We start from the raw sequence: 27246 nt of genomic DNA, 5'->3' as shown, positions 1-27246 counted from the left end.
GGAATGCGGTTTTAACACCCATTTGCCATATCTCATAGTCATGATATACATCTATGGCAAGTAGGATCCTGATCGATTTTATCATAGCTACTGGAGAAAAGGTTTCATCATAATCTACTCCTTGAGTCTGTGTGAAACCTTTTGCTACCAACCTAGCTTTATAGGTATGTACAATCCCATCCATGTCAGTTTTCTTTTTGAATACCCATTTGCATCCTACGATTTTGCAGCCGACAGGTGCATCTACCAAGTTCCAAACTTGGTTATATGCCATGGATTGTATTTCGGCCTTCATGGCATCATGCCATTTATTAGATTCCAAACCCGATACGACTTCCTGGTAGGTAACTGGTTCATCATGAACCATGTCATTTTCAATAAGATAACCATAATTTTCAGGCTCAAGACGATTCCTACATGATTTTCAGATTGTTTGTATCTCGTCATTTTCCTCTACAACTTGTTGAGGTTGATCATCTCGTTGTTGGTCAGGGTCAACCATTGTATCATCTTGTGGTTCTTGAATTTCCTCAAGATCTACTATATTCCCGGTTGTGGTTCTTGATAGAAAATCATTTTCTAAGAACTCACCGCGTCGCGCAACAAAGATTTTGTTCTTGCTGGGTTTGTAGAAATAATATCCAATTGGTTCTTTTGGATATCACACAAAAATGCAATTTTCAGACCTCAGGTCAAGATTTTTAGAAGCCTCTTTCTTAACATAAGCATTACAACCCCATATTCTCATATAAGACAGTTTTGGGAGCTTCCCAGACCACAGTTCATATGGAGTCTTTTCGGTCCTTTTGGTTGGTGCATTATTTAGTATTCGGGCAGCTGTTTCTAGGGTATATCCCCAGAAACTCTTTGGCAGAGTGGTACAACTCATCATAGAGCGAACCATGTCCAACAAGGTTCTATTTCTTCTTTCGGGCACACCATTATGTTGTGGTGTTCCCGGAAGAGATAGTTGGGATATTATCCCATAATCTCTTAGATGTTCAATAAACTCTTGGCTTAAATATTCACGACCTCGATCAGACCGAAGTACTTTTAGTTTCTTGCCAAGTTGATTTTCTACTTCATTTTGAAACTCTTTGAATTTTTCAAAGCTTTCAGATTTGTTTTTCATTAGGTAAACATACCCGTATCTACTGAAGTCATCGGTAAATGTTATGAAGTAGCGATGTTCATTTCTTGTGACTGAACTAAAAGGCCCACATATATCAGTATGAATGACTCCTAAAAGTTCTGTAGCTCTTTCAGACTTACCTTTAAAAGGTGCCTTAGTCATTTTTTCTAATAAACAAGCCTCACATGTGTCATATGAATCATCACATGATTCCAATACTTCGTCCGCCAAAAGTTTGGCTATGCATTTCTTGTTTATATGTCCAAGACGACAATGCCACAAGTAGGTTTGATTCAAGCCCCGCTTGATCAGTTTATTGTTTACATTGTATATTGATTCATAATTACAACTATTTTGAATATCAATTTCATAAATACCATTTTGTGGTTTTGCCATGAAATACAAAACATTGTCAAGATAAGCTGAAATTGTATTGTTGCTGAAAGTAAACACAAATCCAGTCTATTGTAATTGAGAAAATGAAACTATGTTTCGAGTAATGCTAGGTACGTATAAACACTTGCTAAGTGATAAAGTAAGGCCATTTGGCAGATCCATATCATATGTGCCTTGAGCAACATCGGCTACCTTAGCTCCATTGCCCATTCTCAGTTCCATTTGGCCTGGTTTCATCATCTCTTCACTTCTTAGTCCCTGTGAGTAGTACATACATGAGTACCACATCCGGTATCCAATACCCATGAATCATAGTCAGAAATAAATAAATCAATGGTAAACATACCTGAAGTTCCAGTTGCGTCAGCCTTCTTCTTCCTATTCTCTGCCAGTAGGGTTGGACAGTTTCTTTTCCAGTGCCCCTTTTGGTTGCAGTTGAAGCAAACCGCATCATCAGAAATCTTTCCTTTGCCCTTGTTTTTGTTGGAGCTTCCAACTTTAGTTTTACTCTTGGCTACCCCCTTCCTTTTCTTAGTTATCCCACCTTTAGGCTTGATCATCAAGACCTGTTTTGGTTTAGGGGTTTCCAACTTGGGAATACTTCTCTCAGCAGTTATAAGCATGCCGTGAAGCTCTGTGAGAAACTTTTCTAAACCATTCATATTATAGTTCATAACAAACTGGTCATATGATTCAGGCAAGGAATTGAGAACCAAGTCGATTGCCAATTCCTTGTTTAGTGGGAAACCAAGACGGGTTAATTGGTCAACATACCCTTTCATTTTTAAGACGTGGGTACCGACGGGTGAACCCTCAGTCATTATACAGGCATGCAATGCCCTGACTGTGTCAAACCTCTCTTGCCTGGCTTGTTGTTGGAACATAGAGTTCAATGAAGAAATTATTTCCCAAGTAGTCATGTCCTCATGATCCTCAATAACTTAGGAGTCATAGTGGCAAGCATGAGACATGCCACATCTAGTGAGTCATTCTGATGCCTTTCAAAGGACGTAGAGCTTCTTTTCATGCTTAAGGACAACCCTTAAGAAACGAAACCATTCGAGGAAGTTCGTCCCGTTGAACTTTTCTTTTTCAAGGACAGACCGAGGTGCAAATTGGGACAAGTTGTTTGTGGCTGAGTCTGGGTTTGGAGTGGATGCAGACATCTACAATATCCAAGTTCGATTTTAGTCTGACTTTTAAAATCTCAAATTACATAAATTAACCTTTCAAAAATCAATTTTATTTGAGCTAAGATCCATATTTCATCTATTTCTTCAAATGGTAATGCACTGTCTGAGAAATAAGTTATTTAGGTAGGAATCATCCAATCATGTTCAACATAACTCTTAGGGGATCGTGAGATTCTATTTAATATATCATATATCAAATATACACGTTTAATCTCACTTCAACGCCTTAAAAATATTTATAGAAGGTTAATTCACATACTATGATATTTTTAAGTAAACTGACCATACTAAGATATCGTGATCCCACCTAATTTCTCAATTCAGGTTTACTGGGACCAGTCGTCCAAAACACGACTATTCAAGTGAGTGGCCAAGTGAAACTTTCACTTGAATCTCGTAGTCTCGGCACCTTGTCTCACACTACTATCATCCGATATGACAGGCCAAACACTAATCATACTGTAATATGTAAGACTTGACAAATACCTTAAATGGGCGGCGTTAAGTTTACGTTTTAGAAAGGTTTAAATTTTAGAAAAACATTTTCTAGTTACTTTTAAAACGTTTATCTCTAAAATTAAATTCTTTTGTTTTAAAAGTTTACCCGTAAAAATCGGTTTGATTTTTGATAAACATTATCATTTTAAAATATCATATTTTAATTACCGATTTGAAATTGTTTTGCATTTGATTTTTAAAACGTTTTGCAATTATCATAGCAATAATAAAAGCAATAAACAAATAAAGAAACAAACACAAAATAAACAACCACAAGATAATATATGGATTTACCCCTAATGTGGTGTTGTGAGCCAACACAACAACCATGGTCAAACTAAGGATGTCTTCAAGCTCCCACTGGCCTCGCCATCTTGGTGAACTCCTGGGACTCCGTCTTCTTTGGAATGCCGTCTTCGTTGATTTAAATAAATACAACAGAATTCTATTCTATTTACATTTGTCCTATCTAGAAAATTCAAATTAAAAATTACAACCCATGCAATTAATACATTTTAATTTTCCGATAAAAATAAATAAATAAATCAACCACGGGTCAAGGCGGCGCAATCTATATATTACACAATATAAATATTAAACATAATATAAAAACAAAAAAAAGTTGGTACAATTAAATAAATATTAAATAATTGACCAAAAACAAAAATAATTAACAACGAAAACTAATCGGGATTTTAAAAGATAAAATCTAACAAGATTTTTATTAAAATCCAAATAACATATTTGGTTTTATTTAGTCCATAATATTTAATTTTAAACCAGCCCTAACTTTAAACGAAATTCGGCCCAAAGTTTTAACTTAAAACCAGCCCAATCATTTAATTTAAAATGGTTTAAAAATAGGCCCAAAGAATTATAGCCAAATGAAGTCTCGACCCATATATGGTTTTATTAGAACAGGCCCAACTGATTTTTTTTATTTTACCTCGGCCCAGATATGGTTTTCTCTCCCTCTAACCCTAGCCGCTAAGGGAAAAAGAAATGGAACAACAGTCGATGCCGGAAAAACGATGCTGGCCATTATGGCCACCGACCACCTACACCACGACCGTCTTCTTCTTCTCTCGACTCTATTTTCTCTCGCTCGATCCTGAATGAAACTCAAAACTGTCGGCCGCTGGCCATCATGGCAGCGATACGGCGAAGCCGGGGCTTACCTCCTCTCTCGTCTCTCTTTCTACGTCGTTCAGATCACGGTTGAGCCCGGTCAACCACCTATGGTGGTGACCAACGATGACCGAAAAAAAAAACCTTGGCCTTCCCCTTTCTCGTTGTTATCTCCGTCTCTCGCTCTTGATGAACAAAAGAAGCAGTCAGCGGGATGCTGGCCAGCTGCGACGAACTGCGACGAGCGGCGACATCGAGCCGTGGGAACACCCAGCGACCACCACGATCTCTCCCTCGTCTTCCTCTTCTCTCGGCAACCATAAGCCACTGAGCCCCACCATCGTTGATGGTTTAAGGGGTGGGACGTGAACAACGTCAATCACGGTCCACAGATCTGTGGCGGCGGTTCTTCGAGGTACGGCAAAAATAGGTTTCTATTCTCTCTCTCTGCTCTCGGCTCCACCATGAAAAGGCAACAACCCCTTTAATGTGCCAGAACTCGCCTTGCAACGGCGGGGACATGATTGGGTGACCTAAACTTTGAGCAGAAACTGATTTCTTCGAAATCCTTTCAAAAATAAAATCCCTTTTAATGACATTTCGTTTTAACTACTTCCGATTAATCGGAATAATTGTCAAAGTGGCTCTGACACCACTGTTGGGTTTTAGTTTGCGAAAATAATCGGATGAAACGTAGTAGAAAAACAGAACCCGGTTACAAAAGCGTTTAGATTTTTTTTCAAAATAAAACCCAAAGCCGGATCCATTGACAATTAAAACGAATCTACAAAAACCATAGGATGTTTAAAATATTTACCTTGTGGTTGAAATTGAAACTTTGATGTAGCACTAAGAAACCAAATCAGGTTTCCTCTATTGGTTGTCCACAAACGAACACGCTTGGAACTCCCACCAAGTGCTAGCCCAACGAATCCTAACTCTATTGTATCGTAACGGTTTTGAGGCTACAACTAGTTATCATAACTCAATCCTCTTCTTTGGTTTAGCCCCGAAGCCTTATTCATATGGTCAATCTTCGAGATTGACCATAACTCTTAATAAGCCTTAATCATTATCTAAAATGATTATTTATTTATCTAATAACATCTTATATAATTATCTAAAAACATTTAAGATAATTACATACGTATTTATAGATTAAACCCTGTAATTATAATGATCACAAAACGGTACACATGTTTAGATTCTTTCTTTAATGGAAGCATAAGTGTTTTTTGTGTGCGACCCTTTAGGTTTACATGGCTCGTTGGCAGTGTATCTGGGTGACACGTGTCGTGGGTATAACATACAACTTACAAAACCGTTATTATACATGACTAGATAGTGAATACATGACACGATATTAATGTCAAGTTGCCCATCAATGTGACATTCGACATAACAAGTATCAAGATTAAAATGAACAATGTCACAACAATGGTATTGTCGATATTGGCAAACAAAGAACACCAAAAGTATATATGGACAAAAACATACCTTATAGATATTTAGATACTCTTTATACAAGGAGCCTCCTTTCCTTCATTTAGTACAAGCTTACCAATCAACTTAAGCACACTAACATTTAATGATCTACTTGATATATGATCGAGTAACACAGACAAAGTGGAAGCATCAACCATGAAACTTTGTTCATCCATCTTCTCTAACAACATCTCTATCGTATCATGTTGTCCATTCTTTAATAATCCTTGGAGAAGAACGTTGTAAGTCACACAATCTGGTGGGCAACCTCTCTCTTCCATCTTAAGAAACAACTCTTTCGCTTCCCTCACTAGACCCTCCCGACAAAAACCATTGACCATCACATTATATGTCCAAACATTACAATGCAAACCTTGAACACTTAGGTCACAGAAAAGAGCCTTTGCAATATCAGGTTTCCCACATTTACTTGCACCATCAATAAGGATATTGTACACAACAATATCCAAATCTAGCTTGTTCTCACCCATCAAACAAAACAAATAGAGTGCTTCATCCACTTGATGGTTGTTGCATAGACCCTCCAAGACTATTTTGTAAGTGCATGCATCTGGTGGAATCTGGTTGTGCACTTGCATATCGTTAAAGAGTTCATGTGCATTTTTACACCTTCCAACTCAAAACAATCCATGTAACATAGTGTTATAAGTGACGACATTGTTATTTCATGAAACAAATGCAAGGCCTCATCTATCTTCAATTTTTGCAACACCCATTCAATAAGCTACTATAAGTAACAACATTAGGGACAAGACCCCTAATCCTCATCGAATCAAAATTTTTCTTAGCTTTGTTTAATTCACCACGCAAACAATACCCATCAATAAATTAACTATATGTCATGACATTGGGATCCTTCCCTCTCTCGACCATGATGTTCATAACAGCCTTTGCATCTTCCATATTTCTTTCTTTGCAAAGTACATCGACTAATATAGTATAGGTTATGACATCTGAAAAGATCCTTTCATCTTCCATTTATCTTTGCATTTTAGAGGCATCGTCCCAACGACCTTCGTTACAAAGGCTACACATCAAATAGCTATAAGTGACAACATACGGTAAGATGCCTTTGTGGAGGATCATTTCATTGAAGAGCTTTAAAGCATCATCTACCATTTTTTCCTTGCAAAGACTATCGATAACGGTGTTATGTGTCATAACATCATGTTTACAACCCCTTTCATTCATTAGTCTAAGCAAAGCAATGGGTGTATCATTATTGCCAAACTTGCAAAGCCCTTTAATCATCGTGTTGTACATAACTACATTAGGTTTACAAAGTTCCCCTTCGATCAGCTTCTTGAATAATCCTTTTGCATCGAGAAGTCTATCTTTTAAGATGAGTCCATTTAGGACGTACTAAAGGTGATCACATTTGGTACCATGCTTAAAGCCATAAGCTACTATTGCAAAAGCTTCACTTGTGCAAGACATTTGACAACACTTAATCACAATGACAGTAATGTACACATTTACAGGAGCATGAATGGCTGCCATTTGTTTAAAAAGATCAATCAAACGAGAGTAGTGTCATGTTTTTTAACAACTTGCAACAATTGAGTGAATTTAACAAAGTCGACAGAGGTTGCATTTGCGTCATTTGATCGAACAATTTAAGGGCATCATCAAGCTTAGTAATCTTTTCAAATAGAGATGGAGAATGATGATTAGAAGCGGAATTTAAATGAAAGGGAGCTAGATTCGTTTGGATTCCAGAAGCAAATAAAGGATTTTTGAACCTTGCAATCATCATCTTCTTCTACAACTGCGAATGGTGTAAACAAGGAAGGAAGATGGGATTCACCAACAATTCTGGTTCCGTGACCTAACGTTTTCCATTTCATTATTAACATTTCAATTTTTCTGTTACAAATTGATATGTGTTAAACATAAAACGCTCTTTTTACGTCTTTTTAATTATAATAATTTATTTTCATTCCCACTTTAAGTCATTTTCATTTATTTCTTTATACTCTTGTTATTATGAAGCTAAATATTGTGGTTGACTTGTTGGTATGTGTAAATGAAGCTAATTGAGAGTTTTTGTGAAAACAGCAAATGCTGCAGCATTAGTGCAGCGTCGACCTGATTCATGCAAGGCTTTTTGGATGGCTTAATGGATAAGACGCTGACTTTTTGAAGATGGAGGACAGCTGTAAAAGCTGGATTTTTAGTGGAAAAATCTGAAGTTAGATTTTGGTTAAGGCTTTGTACTTTCTAGTTACACTTTTGATTAGTTTGTAACTTGCTTTTAGAAACTTAGCCTACAAGTTTTTAGATTTTTGTCTTTTAGTGCCCCTTGTTAGTATAAATATAGGCCTTGGGGTGCCTTCTAAACAATCTCTCCATCTCATCTTTAATCCTACCTTCCATCTTTTCTCTCATTTGCTAGCTTTTGTAAACCCTCTCCAAGAGTGCTTTTAATTTTAAGTATTCAAGTTCTTCATCTTTTTCTTTATTTACTTTCTCGTCTTTTATTTTCCGTCATTTATTTTTTCGTCTTTTATTTTATCGCAATTTACATTCCATCATTTATTTTTCGCAATTTACATTCTCGTCATTTACATTCCCGTCATTTATTTTATCGTCATTTACATTTCCGTCATTTATTTTATCGTTATTTACTTTACTCAATTTACGTTTATGTCTTTATTTTCCGTCATTTATTTTTTACTTTCCGTTATGAGTAGCTAAACTTTTATAGCTTGGGTGTAAGACGGAAAGGTGAGATTTTCAAACCAAACGAAAGTAGCCAAGTGTTTTCAAAAACGACGTTCTAATGTTTCATTCGAGTTTTTATAAAACCAAGCACACTTCTTGACGGGTTGATCACTTGAAAGTGTTAAAGTGCAATGGACTTAGAGATAAGCCATCATTAAGCACGTCAACTTGGATGACATAAGAGGTAGACTTGAGAAAGTTGCCGACAAGGAGACTTGTCATTTTTGTTTTTCAAAACGTAACTCCCGACGGGTTGGTCACTTGTCAAAAGTGTCAAAGTGYGATATATTCMGAGATGAAATATCAAGAACACRCCAACTCGAATGATATGGGAATCGACTCGAGAGAGTGATTTTTAACGAAGAGATTTGTTTATCCATATATTTTGAAAACACCATTATGTCACTATCCCCGGTCTGGACACCACATAGAGATATGGGTGGAAATTTATAAGATAGTGAAATGGTGAAGTCCGAGAGGAATGCCTTCAAAATAGATGGTGGAACTTAGTTTCGAAACACTGCTTGTTGTAGCATTCCTATAGCATTGCTACAGTATTGGCTGCTGGAATTTGTGTTTGGATCTTACCTTAAGTCTTACACCCTTGCTTCTTTTATATATTCTGTATTCTGTTTTGGATCACCTTAAAATCAAACAAAAGTCTTCAAAATCGTCATCTGAAATCATCTCTTTCATTGGACTCTAATCTAACTTTGGCTACAATCCCTGTGGACGATAATCCGGTACTTGTACCACTTTATTACTTGGAAAGACGACGTTGGGCCATATTGTATACTTGCTTTTTGGCCCAATTTCATTAAGTCTAAAGGTGTGAAATATAACCGACCACAAATAAATAATAAGTAAACTTTTGGTTCCTATAGTTTGTTGTTTGTAACTAACTACTTGATCCATTGTCTTTAAAGGGGGTGGTGGATGTTGGTGAGTAAAGAAAAGGGAGGAATAGTCGTCGATGGCTCGATAACACCTTCATTTTTACGAGAACATGAGAACACCCTTATCACATGTAATAATGTACGTGATGGGACCTGGTGGTGTGCGGACGAGGTGTCCTGGCACTTAGGTCGCACCAAAGGTCGTTTGCATCCATGATTTATAATCACATGTGATAGATTATAGTATCACATCACATGTGATAGTACACGTGAGCGGGCTTAGTGGTGTAAGAGCGATTTGGCCAGCAGCCTAGATCGGGCCAGAAGTTCTATGTCTCTTATTTAATATCGCATTTGATGGAATATAGTATCACATGTGATATCCTATAGTAAAAGGGTGTTCTCGAGCCAGAAGTTCTATGTCTCTTATTTAATATCGTGTTTGAACCTTTCCCTGTCTATACTACTTTACAAAACAGATTTTGTATAAGTTTTAAAACAACTTTTATTGCACTTTGTATTACTAATTTATGGAGTAGTCTTAGAATCTCTTAATTACAATTGTTAAAGCATTATGTACAATTTATGCTTTACTTTTTGTAGGGTTTAATGTTTCAATTTACAAGGCTGTAGTTTCGAAAGGGTTTTGATATTAGTCATGGCTTCTCTCTTGATTCTCGATTTATACTCTCTCGAGAACTCTCTCGATTCTCGATTTAGACGGTCGAATGGACAGTGGCTATTGAGTTTTCCAAGATTAAAATCCTTAGGCATACTACCTATTAATCTTTAGGATTCAACTCCTCATGCTCCCTTTCATTCATCGCTATCTCCATGGTCACACTCTCGTCGAAATCAGGTTAGCCGTCTTTTTTTTTGTGTCGGGTTTCATCTTCTTCTCATTCTCAACTATCAATCATATTCTTTTGCACAAATAATTACAATTACAAAGGGGTCTGTTATCATACACATTCCACATAAAAAAGATCTCTTTTTTTTACGGATAATTGTAGAAGCTACTAATACCAACATTTCGCTTAGATGGCTATTTGAATCTAACGTAGGTATAAATGTCGTAGGCTTATAAAATCTTGAAATTTTTTGATATTTCAAAACTAAATAAATCTTAATAAACCTTTTACATGCCACCGCATTGCACGAATATACAACTAGTGTGTATGTGTATGTGTGTGTGTGTATAGGGAAATGTTCAAACGAGAACTCCTGTGATTTATGAGAATGCAAGAACAACCTATTAACATCATGTTGTGATAACAAATTCTTGAAATTAAAATTTAAATTTAAAAAGATTCAAAAGGGTAATAATGGAAATCAATATCATAAAATCTTAAACACGATTACACGATCACATTATAATCCTCAAAATTAGAGTGATTATCCTTATCTTTATTAGGTATCAATTAAAAAGTTGATTTCAAGAAGAAATCAATGAACAAATAATTCGTAAAGTCTCAGGAATCAAACATCAAACAGTAATCGATCAAGAAGAAGCGTTTGCATGCAACAATCAAACAACAAGAAGAAGGAACACAGTTTATTCAAGGTATCTTTCACAATTACTCGATTTGAACATGCTTTCATTCGATTAGAATTAGTTTATCACACATTTATCACAACAATTACTTCGATTAAACGATTTTGTGTGATATGGGTGTGATATGGGTGTGATAATTATGTGATATCAATATCACTCGATTTGATCATTATTTCGATTGGTTAGGTTAGACATTATCACAACGATTTCGGATGGTTTCGATAGGTTAGGATTAGACAATCATACATTTATCACAATGATTACGGGCAAAATCCACTAAACGATTTGGTGTGATATGAGTGTGATAATCAAGTGATATCACTATCATAACATCTCACTTGATTTGATTATGGTTTCAATCGGTTAGGGTTAGACAATCACACATTTATCACAATGATTACTCATGGTTTCGATAGGTTAGGATTAGACAATCACACATTTATCACAACGATTACGGGCGAMATCCACTAAACGATTTGGTGTGATATGAGTGTGATAATCATGTGATATCACTATTATAACATCACTTGCGCACTCAATTTGATCATGGTTTCGATCGGTTAGAGTTAGACAATCACACATTTATCACAACGATAGACAATCACACATTTATCACAACGATTACTCATGGTTTCGATAGGTTAGGATTAGACAATCACATATTTATCACAACGATTACGGGCGAAATCCACTAAACGATTTGGTGTGATATGAGTGTGATAATCATGTGATATCACTACTATAACATCACTTGCGCACTCAATTTGATCATGGTTTCGATCGGTTAGAGTTAGACCATCACACATTTATCACAACGAGTACTCATGGTTTCGATAAGTTATGGTTCCACTCGATTCATCATGGTTTCGATAGGTTATGGTTACACAATCACACAATTATCATAAGGAAAGAGAAAAGATTATCACAAGTGAAGAGAAAAGAATGGAAACGAACTTGCAGGAAAAAAAGAGATAATTATAATTAATTAAAATAAAATAAAAATAATAAAAATTACTTAATTACATTACTGCCCTTATTAATTTATTTATATTTAATATAAATTAATTTATTAATTAAAAAAGTTTGAGGTTATTGGGTTGTTCTCGCATTCTCGTAAATCAGAGGGTTTTCGTTTGAACCTCCACCTATATATATATATATATATATATATATATATAACATAATATAAAATAAACCTTTTACACATTGCGTTGATACGTTCGGCTAAAAACATGCAAGACGACTTTGCAAGCTTTGATTCACCTTATTGGTGCATTGACTCGGCAAAGATTCTAGACCCACCTGTGACATAAGTTTATGAATAACCCTTACCTTATCGGTTGCAAACCGAGGTTATTACATGTATTTAAACAATATTAATAGGGAAAAATTTAAAAAAACAAATATGAAAATTATATATACATAAACAATGAACACGTAAGTTATTTGCATGATTGTGCATATATTTTTACAAAAACATTGAAGTACAGTTGATCCAAATCAATACGATCATAAAGAATTTCTAAATCAATTGTATAGAACATTAAGAAGAATCTAGGAATGCTTTTGAAATGAAGGAAAAGCGAAGAAGATGAAGAACACCAGATGCAGTGGACGCAAAGTGGTACCCAAATGGATCCTCATTATCAGCATTTGCAGCTTCGTCTTTGGCATGTTCTTCACCAACAGGTCTAATTCCAAAACTAAAATTAGGGATTTCTTAATGATTTCACCTATGATCCATTGTTTGAGTGTATTTCCAAAAATAGAAGTTGGAATGTTTGATCAAACACGTATTTGATTAAATCCAAAACTAAAATTGGGGGTTCTTCTGATGCTTTTTTGAATCCATTGATCTGTTCAATGTGATTTAGGTTTTCGAGTGGTTTTTTTTTGAATCCATCGAGTGGTTTTTTTTTTTGAATCCATCGAGTGGTTTTGTAATGATTATTGCTGGTTTTGACGAATTTTTAGGGTGTGGGATCCGCTTGATTCAGATGGAAAGGTAATGCGGCGGCGAGAACAAGAAATCAAAATCGTTTCCGATGATTGCATCACAAACAAGGTTAAGTTGTTCATCAAACAACTTTTCATTATGAAATAGTGCTTTTTCGAAAACAATTTACGAACAGTTTTCTGAAGTGACGTTTATTAATTAATCTGATGTGATCATGATCGATTTGATTCAGGATAACGATTTACTAGGAGCAATTCACAAATCTGATGAAGCAATCCGGTGAGTAATTTGATGTCATTACACTTTTCTCGTGATTTATCAATTTATTACACATTTCATATGTTCATGGTGAGAGTATGGAGTGTTGGTAGTTCAACCATTTCCATTTTTGGGAGTTATTCAAATTGCAATTACTTGTTTGTATGTTGCCATTATTACAAAAGTTAAGTGATGTTGATTTGTGATGCAACTTATGGGACTCGAAACAAAGATGAAACCTATTGATCATGTGAATATCTAGGAAGAATCTCTTCTAAAGCTCAATGATTTAACGAATACCGATTACAATTAAAGCAAATAAATAAGAGTCTCAAACATAAACAGGTATAGGAAAGATGATAGGCCATACTAAAAGCATCAAACTGAAAATGAAAAATAGCAAAAAAACCCAAGCATCTCAAAACATGATTAAAACGATGTGTTTTCGCCTAAAAATCTCGTAGGCCGTTCGGGTCCTACCCAGGGCATGTTCCTTGTTCCAAGCTTTGAATAGGTGTATTGTGGGCCTGAAACAGATAACCGTACAAAAGCTAATTGCAATTAAGCACAACACCCCCTGTGTTGGCCCAGTCATGGATCGTCATGAACAATAAGGCATGGTCCTTCACGCTAGGCCCACATCAATTTGGATTCACGAAGAGTTCCTTATTTGATCAATATTCAAATGTGCAAGTTTACATACTAGAAAAGCTTGAAAAAGTTAAGAGGGTATGTAAAAGTTACGAGCTTACACAATTGTGATTTACTTTTCGTACTGAAATATAATTGAATACTCGTTTATAAATATAATGATCTAATATTTGACTGATTGTTGGAGGTGTATCAGATCATTGGGAAACTCGATTTCAAAGTTGCGAATGGAGCTCCCTGGTGCCCAAAGTTCACTCGAGAAAGGTTACCATGGCAATTTGCAAGCAAACAAGACGATTTCCGAGAAAGATATGAGAAGGAAAAAGGCATTTGTGGTTATCGGGATTAACACTGCTTTTAGTAGCAGGAGGAGGCGCGACTCGGTTAGAGAAACATGGATGCCTAGGGGTACTTTCTTTTTTCTTTTTTTATAGCAACGGGATTAATACTGCTTTTGATTGTGTCTACTCGAGAAAAAAGTATATCAAGAGTCAAATTGTGCTAAAAAAATGCATTTGGGTGGTATTTGTACTCAAAATAAATGTTTTAAGGTATCATTCAGATGATTGTCGATGAAATCATGTGCTCCTTACAATACATGTCTTAAAACACTATTTATGTGACTGCTAATCATATTTTGTGCAGTGAGACTAATAATGAACGAAGCTTTGTTCTTGACTAGGTGAAAAGCTAATTCAGCTCGAAAAGGAGAAGGGTATTGTCGTCCGTTTCATTATTGGTCATAGGTAATTTGATTTTCTATTTCTTTTCAGTGAATGTTTATTATTTAAAAACATTATTATAATATATGACAATGAATGGTGCACACACACACACACACACATATATATATATATATATATATTGTGTGAAATGCCTCAACTACCCTTTACAAAAAAATCGTGTGAAAAGTCTCAAATACCCTTTACTACAAGAAGAAACACAACTTTTTAGTTTCAAAATACATAGAAAACAACTCTCGGTATTGTTATGTATCGATTAACTCTCTCATTATATCATATTTGCAACGAGTGGTTGATTTTTGGACCATTTTTCTTGTGAAATCATTAATAAGACACTATGGTTTACAAAAATGAACTATTACTGATATATTGTAGAAAATACAAATGCAAAAAAGAACATATTGCTTGAAAATTATCAACTTTTTTCATCCCCTACAGAACTTAACAAAACTTGTCCTCCACTTTTCTGCAGTGTGACATCTAAAAGCATTTTAGATCGAGCCATTGACTCTGAAGAATCGCAACATAAGGACTTTCTGAGGCTCGTAAGATCAACCGCATATTTACTCGATAATTACCTTTAAGCTCAACCTTGAAACAATACGATGTTCTCATCCCTGCAGGAACATGTTGAAGGGTATCATGAACTAACCGCCAAAACAAAAACGTTCTTCGCTACTGCATTCGCCAATTGGGATGCGAAATTCTATGCCAAAGTCGATGATGATGTTCATGTCAATTTGGGTATATAACGTCCCCAACCTTTTTCTTCCGTCCCAAAGAAATTGCAAAATCTCATTTGGGATTTCTCACATCAACTTTAACTTTTATTTTCCATGAAAAATTTTCAAGCTGAAATTACTTATTTGCCCATTGTCATTGTTTTGCAGGCATGTTAGCTTCAACTCTTGATAGGCATCGATCAAAGCCCAGGGTTTATATAGGATGCATGAAATCGGGGCCTGTCCTTTCTAAAAAGTAACTTCTTCCATACTTTTTCTTGTAAAAAAATTTATAATATTTGATTGAACAGGATATTTCCCCTTTAATAATGATAAAATAAAGGGAATGGCCGAAAATAAACACTACAATAAAAGTGTTGTAAGGATTCTTTTAAGCATCTTAACAAGCTTTTTCAGACACTTTTGAAACCAAGTTTTCTGTTTGCTCCTTTTATATGACATTATTTGAAAAAAGATGTCTTATAAAACAAGTGTTCTGTTAGCTCCTTTTATATGACATTATTTGAAAAGAAGTCTTCTAAAACAAGTATGCTATTAGCCCATTTTATATGACATTATTTGAAAAAAAGGTCTTATAAAACAAGTGTTCTATTAAAAGATGTGTTGATAGAACACTTTTCAAAAGTGTCTAATAAAAGGGCTAATAGGACGCTTTGTTTCAAAAGTGTCCTATAAAAAGCTTGGTAAGACACCTAAAATCTTCATATAAACTTATTACAACACTCTTAGATAGGACACATAATACAAGTGTTGCTCCTATAAATTTGACTCCTATAAATTAATCTATCATGACACTTAAAACACTTTGGGTGTCTTATAAACTCGATATTGTTGTAATGAAGCCCTTTATAATAACACACATATAAATAAGTATGAGATACCATAAAACATAAATTGTTGCAATTTTTATGAGATGGAGAACGTACGTGACTTGTTGTGTTATGTAGGAATGTGAAGTACCATGAACCTGAATACTGGAAATTCGGAGAGGAAGGAAACAAATACTTTTGGCATGCAACGGGGCAGATTTACGCCATTTCCAGCGATCTTGCTGAATATATCTCCACCAATCAGTAAGAACTCTGAAGCTATTTACTTTCTAATTTGATCATGTAACACCCCATACCACATATTGAATGTAACACATATTTCATAGGAAGAAATACATGTTTATACACCACTTAGGTCCCTTAAATACAAGAATTTACCATACATAACACATGTCCCAAAAATTCAAAATACATTTCTTGTACTAATCATCGTTCATCAATCAAAACTATACATCATAAACAAATCTTCATGTAGATATGCATTTAGGAAAATATCACATTTTCCCTTTTCCCTTGCCGTCCGTACCTCCTGCAATACATAATTAAAATCACAAAACGAGGGTTAGACCGAAAGGTCTAGTGAGTTACCCCATTTATGTTATTGCAGGGTGAAAATCACCAAAACTTTGTACAAAAATAACCTTTTTATATATATAACAAATATATGAACAAATAGGAATATATTACCGGTACCTTTCCATTTTTCAAGTCAAGCATTCAACTTTTCAAATAACATACTTCAAACCTTTATAGGTTTGAACCAACCAGGTTTTATATAATGCCACTTTTAAACATTTTCTATTCAAACAAGGTTTATTCAAAGTTGCAGGCCAAACATGTTATTTTCTTCTCAATAATATCCAGACTATGATTTCCAATAAGAACCTTGATCCTAAATCTTTAAATCACAAAGAAATAAAGATTCCAGACTATGGTAATCTTAAGGGATATAATAGAAAGAGTTATATCATAAAACACACATACAAATGCCACCCTTATATCCAATTGTACACATCTCCTTGATATGCCACCCTTATCTCATGGTACACCTCTCCTTGATATGTCACCCTTATCTCATGGTACACCTTTCCTTGATATGCCACCCTTATTTCCTTATCAAAACATTTCACAAAACAATTTCAAATAGACCGCAGTCAATGGAATTATTATTAGTTCAAAATTATCTTTATCAAAATTCCCATTTTATGATAAAATAACATTTTTTATCAATCAAGCACAAGGCATAATACAAATCCGGTCAACATAGGCTTGGCCGGACTTCATCTCTGGTCAAGTCTTGGCCGGTTTATCAAATCAGGACAACACATCGCACAAGACTTGTCCGATTTAACACTTGGTACGAAACCTTGTCCAATTTATCATTTTAAGAGGAAATATTTCAACACTTTTGTCCGGATAACAAATCCGGACAACACTGTTCTCTTTTTGTTCGATTTAAAATAATCTGGTCACCATTTAGTCGTATTCCTACTTCTCCGTTCAAAATGTTTAACATAAACTCAATATTCATACATCGCTCAACACTTGACCGATTTAATCTAATCCGGTCAACCCTCCAGGCGGTTTATTTATAAATCGCCCAAGCCTTATCCGGTTTATGACTTAAGTCGCTCAACCCTTACCCGATTTAAGACTAAACCGCTTATCTCTTGACCGGTTTAGGTCTAATCCGGATAACACTTATGCGATTTAAATTCCAAACCAGATGAAAACACAATCAATTTATGCAATTATCAAGAATTTCAAAACAATTAAACCACTTACCTTTTAAAATTCTTTTGAAACCAATTTGAATCTACTTTGATCCAAAAAGAATCCGGTCAACCTCTTCTCTCTTTAAATCGCTCAAACAGATAGCAAAAATGGTAAGAAGAAGAATATGAAGGTTCTCAACCCCTATTTATACCTCTTTCCAAAAGAGGTATGGCGGTTAAGCCATCTCCCCCCTTCACATACATGCATACCTAACACATATACTCATGCATTCATATGGCATGCATTCATACTCACATACATCATAGGCATGTATGCTCATGTATAAATATTCATATACATACATATATTTTATATGCATACATACATATATTTTATATATATCACATTATGCATATACTTCATATACTCATATGATTAAATGTACAAATTTATCATGCTGACACATAATCACATATAACAAATAATCACATATTTATTAACCCAGGTGACAACCAAGATCTGGTTATCACAGATCAATGGCTTTCGAACCTTGTTTTCCATACCAATTGCAATATGAAAAAAAAATTCTTTTATTGTTTTGCTTGAAATCTTTGCCATTTCAATCAGTAGCCATATAAAACATAAACGAACCTGTGTGATGCCTGACTAAGGGGCCGTTGATACTACACGCTTACCCTGTAAGTGCTTATCAGCTCACTTTACCATATCGAATGAACATCACAAGGATTGAAAATCTTACATGGTAAGAGCGATAAGAAGGACCTAGAATCTTACCAGGTAAGTGAGAGTGTCGGCTCTTACCCCCTAAGTGCTTACTTGATAAAAGTGTTCCACACAATGCCGTTTTAACAGACTAAAATCTTACCTAGTAAGTTAAGTATAAATGTTGACTCTTATAGATAAGCGCTTACCAGGTAAGTATTGGATAAACAACACCAAATCTTCTAAGGATTTAAAGTATAGAGCATATACAATAGCGCTTCTTTTTCACGGTTACAATCTTTCAATAAACATGCATTTTTGCTTGTGGGTCCCACTTTTTTGGAAATTTTTCAGAAAAGGGCACCATTATGGTTTCTTTGTAGATGATCTTAGACTTTGATGATTTCTTTATCAGGCCAATACTACACAAGTATGCAAATGAAGATGTGTCGCTTGGTGCTTGGTTCATCGGTCTCGACGTTGAGCATATTGATGACCGGAACATGTGTTGTGGGACCCCTCCAGGTACGTACTTCTACTAGGAGTTAAAATTTTGGCTTTTAAGTGTCAAAGTCGAGTTTGAGTTTAAACGTTTCACTTTTATATAGAATGTGAGTGGAAAGCAAAAACAGGCAATGTGTGCATTGCTTCGTTCGACTGGAGTTGCAGTGGTATTTGCAGATCCGTGGAAAGAATCAAAGAAGTTCACAAGAAATGCGGCGAAAAAAGTGTAATTACCAGGACCAATTAATATTGAAAATTTAACGAGTTAAGACGTACATAAAATAGACAGTATTCTTGAGAGACAACTATGAAAGATGACCGCTAACTACTACTTCTCTCGGACGACTCTTGTTAGTACAAACATAGAAATTTAGGGGGTGTTTGGGATTGCTTATAAAAATAACTTATTGACTTATTCCGGTATGACACCGGTAATAAACACTTTTCAGTGTTTGGATAAACAACTTATACCGGCGCTAAACCGGTAATAAAGAGTTTTTGAAAAAGTCAAACCCTTCTAACTTATAATAAGTTGATAAACAATTTTATAGAAAAAGATAAGTTGTTTTAAATAAGCTATCCCAAACACCCCCTTAATTGTTACAAAATCAACCTTTAATTTTCAAAATTTACCCTCAAAATGTTTATATTTTGACATTCTTTGATTAATTGTAGCTATAATTTTTTTTTCCATTCGAATTTCAAATTAAAAATAATTTATTTTACACTCAAAGAGTGAACTTATGATTGCATATTTTATAAAATAAAAGTAGGAGATGGTCATTTTAGAACTCGAAAATTGAGTATATGATTTATAAGCTTTGTTCTTAACCAATTTCATATAGAACCTGTTCTTGAAGACACCAATATAAAAGGGTATTATTTTGTCTCACTCGACAACAGAGGCTAGCGAAAAGCACGAAATCGAACCTGTCTTCAAAGACATAATAAATAAATATTTTATTTTATTTGTTCGCTTTCCAAACAAAAAGTTCGAGGCATCGGAAGAATTTTATCGTTATTAAAGCATAAAATATTTTAATATAAGAATCTAAAATCTCCGAGACGAATAATTTGATGAAAAGAATACGATTTATGTAAAAAAAAATTAACCAAGTAAGGTACAACAAATTCCATTCACAAAGAAAAAAACAACAATAAATTATAAATCAAATAAGAATATTTTAACTTTTTCTAAAATATATTAGAAATACTCGGATATATTGATGATGCATGTGAATGGGTGTCACTTGGGACCACAAAATATATAAATTAAAACCAAGATCTAAAAAATAAAAACATATCACAAATCAACCCAAGATTTTTCTTGTATATTTTGAAATCACGTAGGCAGGACAAAAAAATAACCGTTTCGACCCAAACCGGAACGATTAGCTACACATGGCTTCCACGGCAAATTTCTTCATCGCACCGGGGCAAATTTCCCTTCTGAAATTCTTTTCGGTTAACTCCACTTTGCATTCGTTCTTGTTTAAGCATAGCTGCATAAATAACGCGACGACGTTAACATAAACCATGGGGTCGTGGTCTCAACAAGGGGACGACTAGAATTTTTAGTGTGCATTTGGTACATTGACCAGATAGGAACGGATTGGCCAGTATTGGAGGGATCAAAGTGAGGTGGGGGTGAAAAATTGTTGACGGTTTTAGGGTTTTAACTTGACAAGGGTAGTTCGATAATTTACTAACCCGGTCTCTTCTCCCTGATTTTTTTCCACTTATTTTGGTGGATAAAAATGAACTCAGTCTCATCCTGTCCAGTCTAACATCGTGCCACATGCGCGACAAAAAGTTTTTGTTCTGTCATGTCGTTTTCACGTACCAAATACACCTGTAAGGATAAGAAAACTAGTTACCTTTTCGACAACAGAGGTGGAGTAGGGATCATGGCAATCTCCAATGGCGTAGGATTGGCAAGCCCCTGTCGGAGTTCCATAGCTGGCAAANAATAGACAGTATTCTTGAGAGACAACTATGAAAGATGACCGCTAACTACTACTTCTCTCGGACGACTCTTGTTAGTACAAACATAGAAATTTAGGGGGTGTTTGAGATTGCTTATAAAAACAACTTATTGACTTATTCCGGTATGACACCGGTAATAAACATTTTTGAGTGTTTGGATAAACAACTTATACCGGTGCTAAACCGGTAATAAAGAGTTTTTAAAAAAGTCAAACTCTTCTAACTTATAATAAGTTGATAAAGACATTTATAGAAAATGATAAGTTGTTTTAAATAAACAATCCCAAACATCCCCTTAATTGTTGCAAAATCAACCTCTAATTTTCAATATTTACCCTCAAAAGGTTTATATTTTGACATTCTTTGATTAATTGTAGCTATAAATTTTTTTTCCATTTGAATTTCAAATTAAAAATAATTTATCTTACACTCAAAGAGTGAACTTTTGATTGCATATTTTATAAAATAAAAGCAGGAGATGGTTTTTTTAGAACTTGAAAATTGAGTATATGATTTATAAGCTTTGTTCTTAACCGATTTCATATAAAAACCTGTTATTGAAGACACCAATATAAAAGTATATTTTTTTTGTCTCACCCAACGAGAAAGGCTAGAGAAAAGCACGAAATCGAACCCGTCTTCAAAGACACAATAAATAAATATTTTATTTTATTTGTTCGCTTTCCAAACAAAAAGTTCGAGGCATCGGAAGAATTTTATCGTTATTAATGCATTAAATATTTTAATATAAGAATCTAAAATCTCTTAGACGAATAATTTGATGAAAAAAATACGATTTCTGTAAAAAATTTAACCAAGTAATGTACAACGAATTCCATTCATAAAGAAAAAAACAACAATAAATTATAAATCGAATAAGAATATTTTAACTTTTTCAAAAATATATTAGAAATACTCAGATAGATTGATGATGCATGTAAATGGGTGTCACTTGGGACCCACAAAATATATAAATTAAAACCAAGACCTCAAAAATAAAAACATTACACAAATCAACCCAAGATTTTTCTTGTAGATTTTGAAATCACGTAGGCAGGACTACAAAAAAATAACCGTTTCGACCCAAACCGGAACGATTAGCTACACATGGCTTCCACGGCAAGTTTCTTCATCACACCGGGGCAAATTTCCGTTCTAAAATTCTTTTCGGTTAACCCCACTTTGCATTCGTTCTTGTTTAAGCATAGCTGCATAAATAACACGACCACGTTAATATAAACCATGGGGTCGTGGTCTAAACAAGGTGACGACTATAATTATTAGGGTGCATTTGGTACATTGACCAGACAGGAACAGATTGGCCAGTATTGGAGGGATCAAAGCAAGGTGGGGATTAAAAATTATTGACGGTTTTAGGGTTTTAACTTGACAAGGGTAGTTTGGTAATTTACTAACCCTGTCTCTTCTTCTTCCTGATTTTGTTCAACTTATTTTGGTGGGACAAAAATGTCACTCAGTCTCGTCCTGCCCAGTCTAATATCGTGCCACGTGGGACAAAAAGTTTTTGTTTTGTTATGTCGTGTTCCACGTACCAAATGCACCTTTAAGGATAAGAAAACTAGTTACCTTTTCGACAACAGAGGTGGAGTAGGGATCATGGCAATCTCCAATGGCGTAGGATTGGCAAGCCCCTGTCGGAGTTCCATAGCTGGCAAACTTGAAAGCGGAAATGTGCATGTTCATCGGGCATTTTAGCTCCAAATCTGCTTTGTTTTTGTGCAAATCATTGGTAACAAAGGAGGGGTGATCTTCGGATATGTGAGCACAAAGACCGGATAACTTCCGCCTCGAGAACCTAATCTGAGTGGGGTCTCCGCCTTTCTCCTCAAACATCACTAAAACATTGCCCGACGGCTTGAACCAAGACCTTGGAACATAATACCTACGGAATAATAAGGGATTGAGAGATGATATATTGATTTCACTACTACAAAATACGGTTTTTAGGATGCCTAGCCGTCCTGGATGACCTAATAGGACTTCAGTTTATAAGACCAAAAACGACATATAGTTGTAGTGTGTTTTCCATACAACGTATGTGGTTTTGACTTTCGAGGTCAAACACGATGATGTGATCGACTTCTTTGGATATAGTTGCCTATAAGTATCGGTGTTCTTGCTGTATTTATGGGGACGGAAGGGAGATTTTACCATCTTTGTGTCGGTTCTCCGCACCCTGTATTGCATTTATCGGGGTTGAACTTGCCTCTGTAGTCACATGCTTGAACACACTTGTCAATTGGCGTCTTTCGAGGCCAATATCTTCCGATCTGCTCCACGTTCAGCCATGCCAATCCCTTTCCCATGTGAACCATGTCAAGTGCAACGGGTTCGTCTCTTGGCGGCACATCCACAATGACCTATGAGATTTAATAATCAGTCAAGAGTTCTTCAGTTACAAGAATTCATCATAAAACCACATTAGGAAACAAAACGGGACCTAGAAAATGGTCAAAAATGAACGGAGGAGCTTAAGGAGCCATTTACCAACACAAATTTCATTGAGTACCCCATTTTCTATTTCATTGAGTACCCCATTTCCCCTCCCACGATTGCACCCTCAAGACTTATTTCCACTCCCATCCCAAGTGATGAGGAACCAACCCTAGCCCCTTCACCCACGGCTTCCCCAAAACACTTACGGCTTGATTTGAACCAAATGGGGGAGGGGGAGGGTGAGGATGAAGGCTTGGACGATATCACGTTTGATTTTGAAGGTATACCGGAGGGAGGACAAACCGAGACTTACCCATTTGAGACACCGTCAACTTTTGGTGCCGGTAAAAAGCCCGATAAAACCCCCGTCACAGTCCCTACTGTTGAAAGAAGGCAAACTCGTTCATCGAGTCAAGCTTCGGGTGGGCCGAAGACTAGGTCCCAACAATGGCGGGAAAAGGGTAAAGCAAAGGTGACGAAGGCTCTCGATGATGATTATGAGCCAGAAGAGGAAGAAACTCCAGTCCCGACACCGCGTAGGCGACAGACTGCTTCACGCTCGAGAGGTACATCTTCATCTTTTGATGATCGGTTGGAGTTAATACGCCATAATCGATTTTTATGTGAACGGGCTTTTGACCCAAAGCTTAGTGAAAAACTCATGTGCGTAAAGCATCATTTACTTGCACATCATTGGGAAAACATGATAGCCATCCCATGCAAAGTGAACGAGACGTTAGTGAAAGAATTTTTCGCGATGATCGGGACTTCCAAAAATGACACCATCGTTATTCGAGGAACGCACGTCAATTGGATGGCACCAAAGTTAAACTTGGTGCTTGGTCTTACCGCTCCCTTTGTTTGTTCATACCGGCAATTTATTGATGGTGGGTTTGATGTGCCGGAAGATGATATTGCACGAGCACTTCTTTTACTCGGATACGGTTGGTCGCAAGACAACCGTCGGAAGATTTTGATGTCCGGGCATTTAACGTTAGAGGCAGCCCTATGGTTTCAGTTTGTGCGTCACAATATCATGCCTTCCATGCATGATCATACATTGTCTCGGGTGAAGTGTATTTTGGTTTATTGCATCCTAAAGGAACTCCCGATCGACGTGGGCGCACTCGCTTACTCTACGATACTAACATCAACTGTGCGAGCTAGTTCGCGTTTGATTTTTCCAGGTTTGATCACGAAGTTGTTAACAACCGCGAAGGTACCTGTTTCGGAGCATGATATCATTACCTTCAACAACTCCTTGCTCGATCAAGGTACGGTCAACCGCATGCACAAACCGGACCAAGAAAATCCCGACTTAGCCGACGATGCTACGGGCCCGCAACTGTCACCGGGACCTGCTGCCAACAGTCCTTGAAGGCCCAAAGACCCTTCTGTTCCAGCTTCTTCACCAACCGCAACTACCCCGCCGACCAATACCGACATCCCGCCAATACCACCTACGGCCACGGGGTATGGTTCGGAGGTTTGGTTGTCACTCATGGCAAGTCAATGGGACGAATGTAATCAGAAAATGGGAACAATGGTGGATGCGTTAGCAAAGATTACTGAGAGAATCACGAATGTGGAAGATCAAGTTGCCGGACTAACGAAGTGTTCAGAGAAATTCTGGATGTATAGCCGAGATAGGAACCGGGTCGTGAACAAATTTTTATCGCACAAGAATGTGATGCTAGCTTCGGAGATACCACGCTTTCCCGGAGGCCTTTGCCCTCCCCAAGTTCGGCTACCAAAGATCAGACGGACTACCACCTCGGATGCCACGGGTGAGGCATCCGCCCGTCGGGACGATACGGGTAATAGGGATTGATCGTCTTCCTTGGTGTTTCATTATGATCTTTTTAAACTCAAAAACAATATTTTTTTGGATTGGGTGTTTAACTTTATCCGACCGCCTTCTTTTGTGTTCATATATGGTGGTCGTTGATTGATTAGGTCTTTTGATACTTGTTACTCTAACTTACTTTTGTTTTTTTGGGAATTGACAATTTATTGGTATATCGTTGGCTTATTCTTCATTTTTCAGGTGCGATTTCCTTGATGAGATTTTTGGGTTGCAAAATTAAAATGACGTGGGCCATCTTTCTTTTTGGCCCAAACACTTTCCATTGTTACCAAAACCAAACACTTTAAACCCATTTTTACAATGCGGACATTGTTCAGTTTAAGTTTGGGGGAGGTTGTATGCCAAAGTGTTAGGAAAAAAATTCGTGAAATACCAAATGTCTTCAGAAAATTGGAAGACACAAAAATATAGAAAAAAAAAATAAAACAAAATGCTTTAACCCAATGACAAAAAGTGAATATCACTTCTTGGGTTTTCTTGAAGGTGTCAAAGACACAACAAAAAGAGCCGAAAAATGCAAAATCATTCAAAGCAATTGTTGTCATTCTAAGACAAGTTTGGGGGATTTTTTTATAGCCAAAAACACTAACCCGATAAAAGTCTCACCGATTAATTTTTGCACCTTGAAGATCAAAGAAGGGAAGTTGCACAACATTCAAAGCCCGACGATATTTCAACACCCATCCGTAAGTTATGATTTCTTGTTCCTCTTTTTTCATATTCCGTTTATTTTGGTTACTTGAGGACAAGTAATATCTTAAGTTTGGGGGTGTGATAAYTCTTATTTTTAAGAGTTATTTCCTATTTATTTCCTCCCTTTTTGCTATTTTTAAATACCCAATTTTCTTGTTTTTATCTTTTATTCCAAAAAGTTTTAAAAAGATGTTGAAACACAAAGGAAGAAGTATTATTCCAAAAATCTGTATTTTTCTGACAGCTCTGCCCACTGTGGCACCACTGTGGGAAGTCTTCCAGCCTTGCTAAAGCTTCTTAGGAAACGTGCAGCTTAAAGATTCCTCCAGATATTTTCCTCCAGCTGTTATGAGTTGTCTTCCTTATTGTATTTTATTTTCTTTTGTATTTTCTTTAACCTAGTACTAATTACCCTTGGGTAATGATTGGGTGTCCTTCACCCCCTTTGCCTCTCCCCTATATAAAGAAGCTTGGGAGAGCCTTTTTGAAGTGTGCCAAGAACCATTTTGGGAGGTGCCAAACACCATCTTTTGTAGACATTACTCTCTAATATGTTTCATCTCTTTTTAGTAATTAATATTATAAATGTTTTTTAATTTTATGTCTTTAATTTCTTGTCTTTAATTTTATGTCTTTAATTTCTTGTCTTTAATTTCTAGTATTTTACTTCCTTGTACTCGTAATTTAGTTTTACATTAATGCAATTTATATTTCAGTATTATTTTATGTCTTTAATTATGTCTAGCTAAATTACTTGTATGGGTGTGGGTGTGAGTTTAACTTAGGATGTTTTTATAATATTTGGGTGTTCTTATCTTTTATCAYTTYGTAACTTGGTCACTTAAGACGATGCTTAAAATGCGGATAAGCTGATCACTTTGAAGTGTTAATATTAGATCTTAGACCCAGAGATGGGCGGATCCGAAATACGGCTTAAGTGATGCACAATGAACTCGAGASGGTCTTTGAATAATTACGCGGAGACGCGAATTTTGCATGCATCTAGCTAGGGGTTAAGCAATAAGTATTTTTATCACAAAGAGATTTGGGTGAAATTTGCATTCCTTTTACTTTTTAGCTAGATCGGCAA

General features: G+C 35.9%; 1 protein-coding gene and 1 pseudogene across 1 annotated transcript; one reads left to right on the top strand and one right to left on the bottom strand.

Moving 5' to 3' along the window:
* Window positions 1-5855: 5855 nt before the first annotated feature.
* On the bottom strand, window positions 5856-7609 carry LOC112529064 (annotated as a pseudogene).
* Window positions 7610-12619: 5010 nt separating this feature from the next.
* LOC112529063 (beta-1,3-galactosyltransferase 7-like) lies at window positions 12620-19400 on the top strand. Its single transcript, XM_025140139.1, has 11 exons — window positions 12620-12717; window positions 13003-13093; window positions 13218-13264; window positions 14091-14302; window positions 14577-14640; window positions 15110-15182; window positions 15261-15381; window positions 15528-15615; window positions 16328-16453; window positions 19065-19174; window positions 19258-19400. Exons 1-11 carry the CDS (start codon window positions 12620-12622, stop codon window positions 19398-19400), a joined length of 1173 nt encoding a protein of 390 aa, XP_024995907.1.
* The last annotated feature ends 7846 nt before the right edge of the window (window positions 19401-27246 follow it).

Source organism: Cynara cardunculus (genome assembly GCF_001531365.2).
Source record: "Cynara cardunculus var. scolymus isolate 2C chromosome LG 16, CcrdV1, whole genome shotgun sequence".
Lineage (NCBI taxonomy): Eukaryota > Viridiplantae > Streptophyta > Magnoliopsida > Asterales > Asteraceae > Cynara > Cynara cardunculus.
Note: the sequence above shows the minus strand (reverse complement) of the source record. Positions and strands in the feature narration are given on the sequence as shown.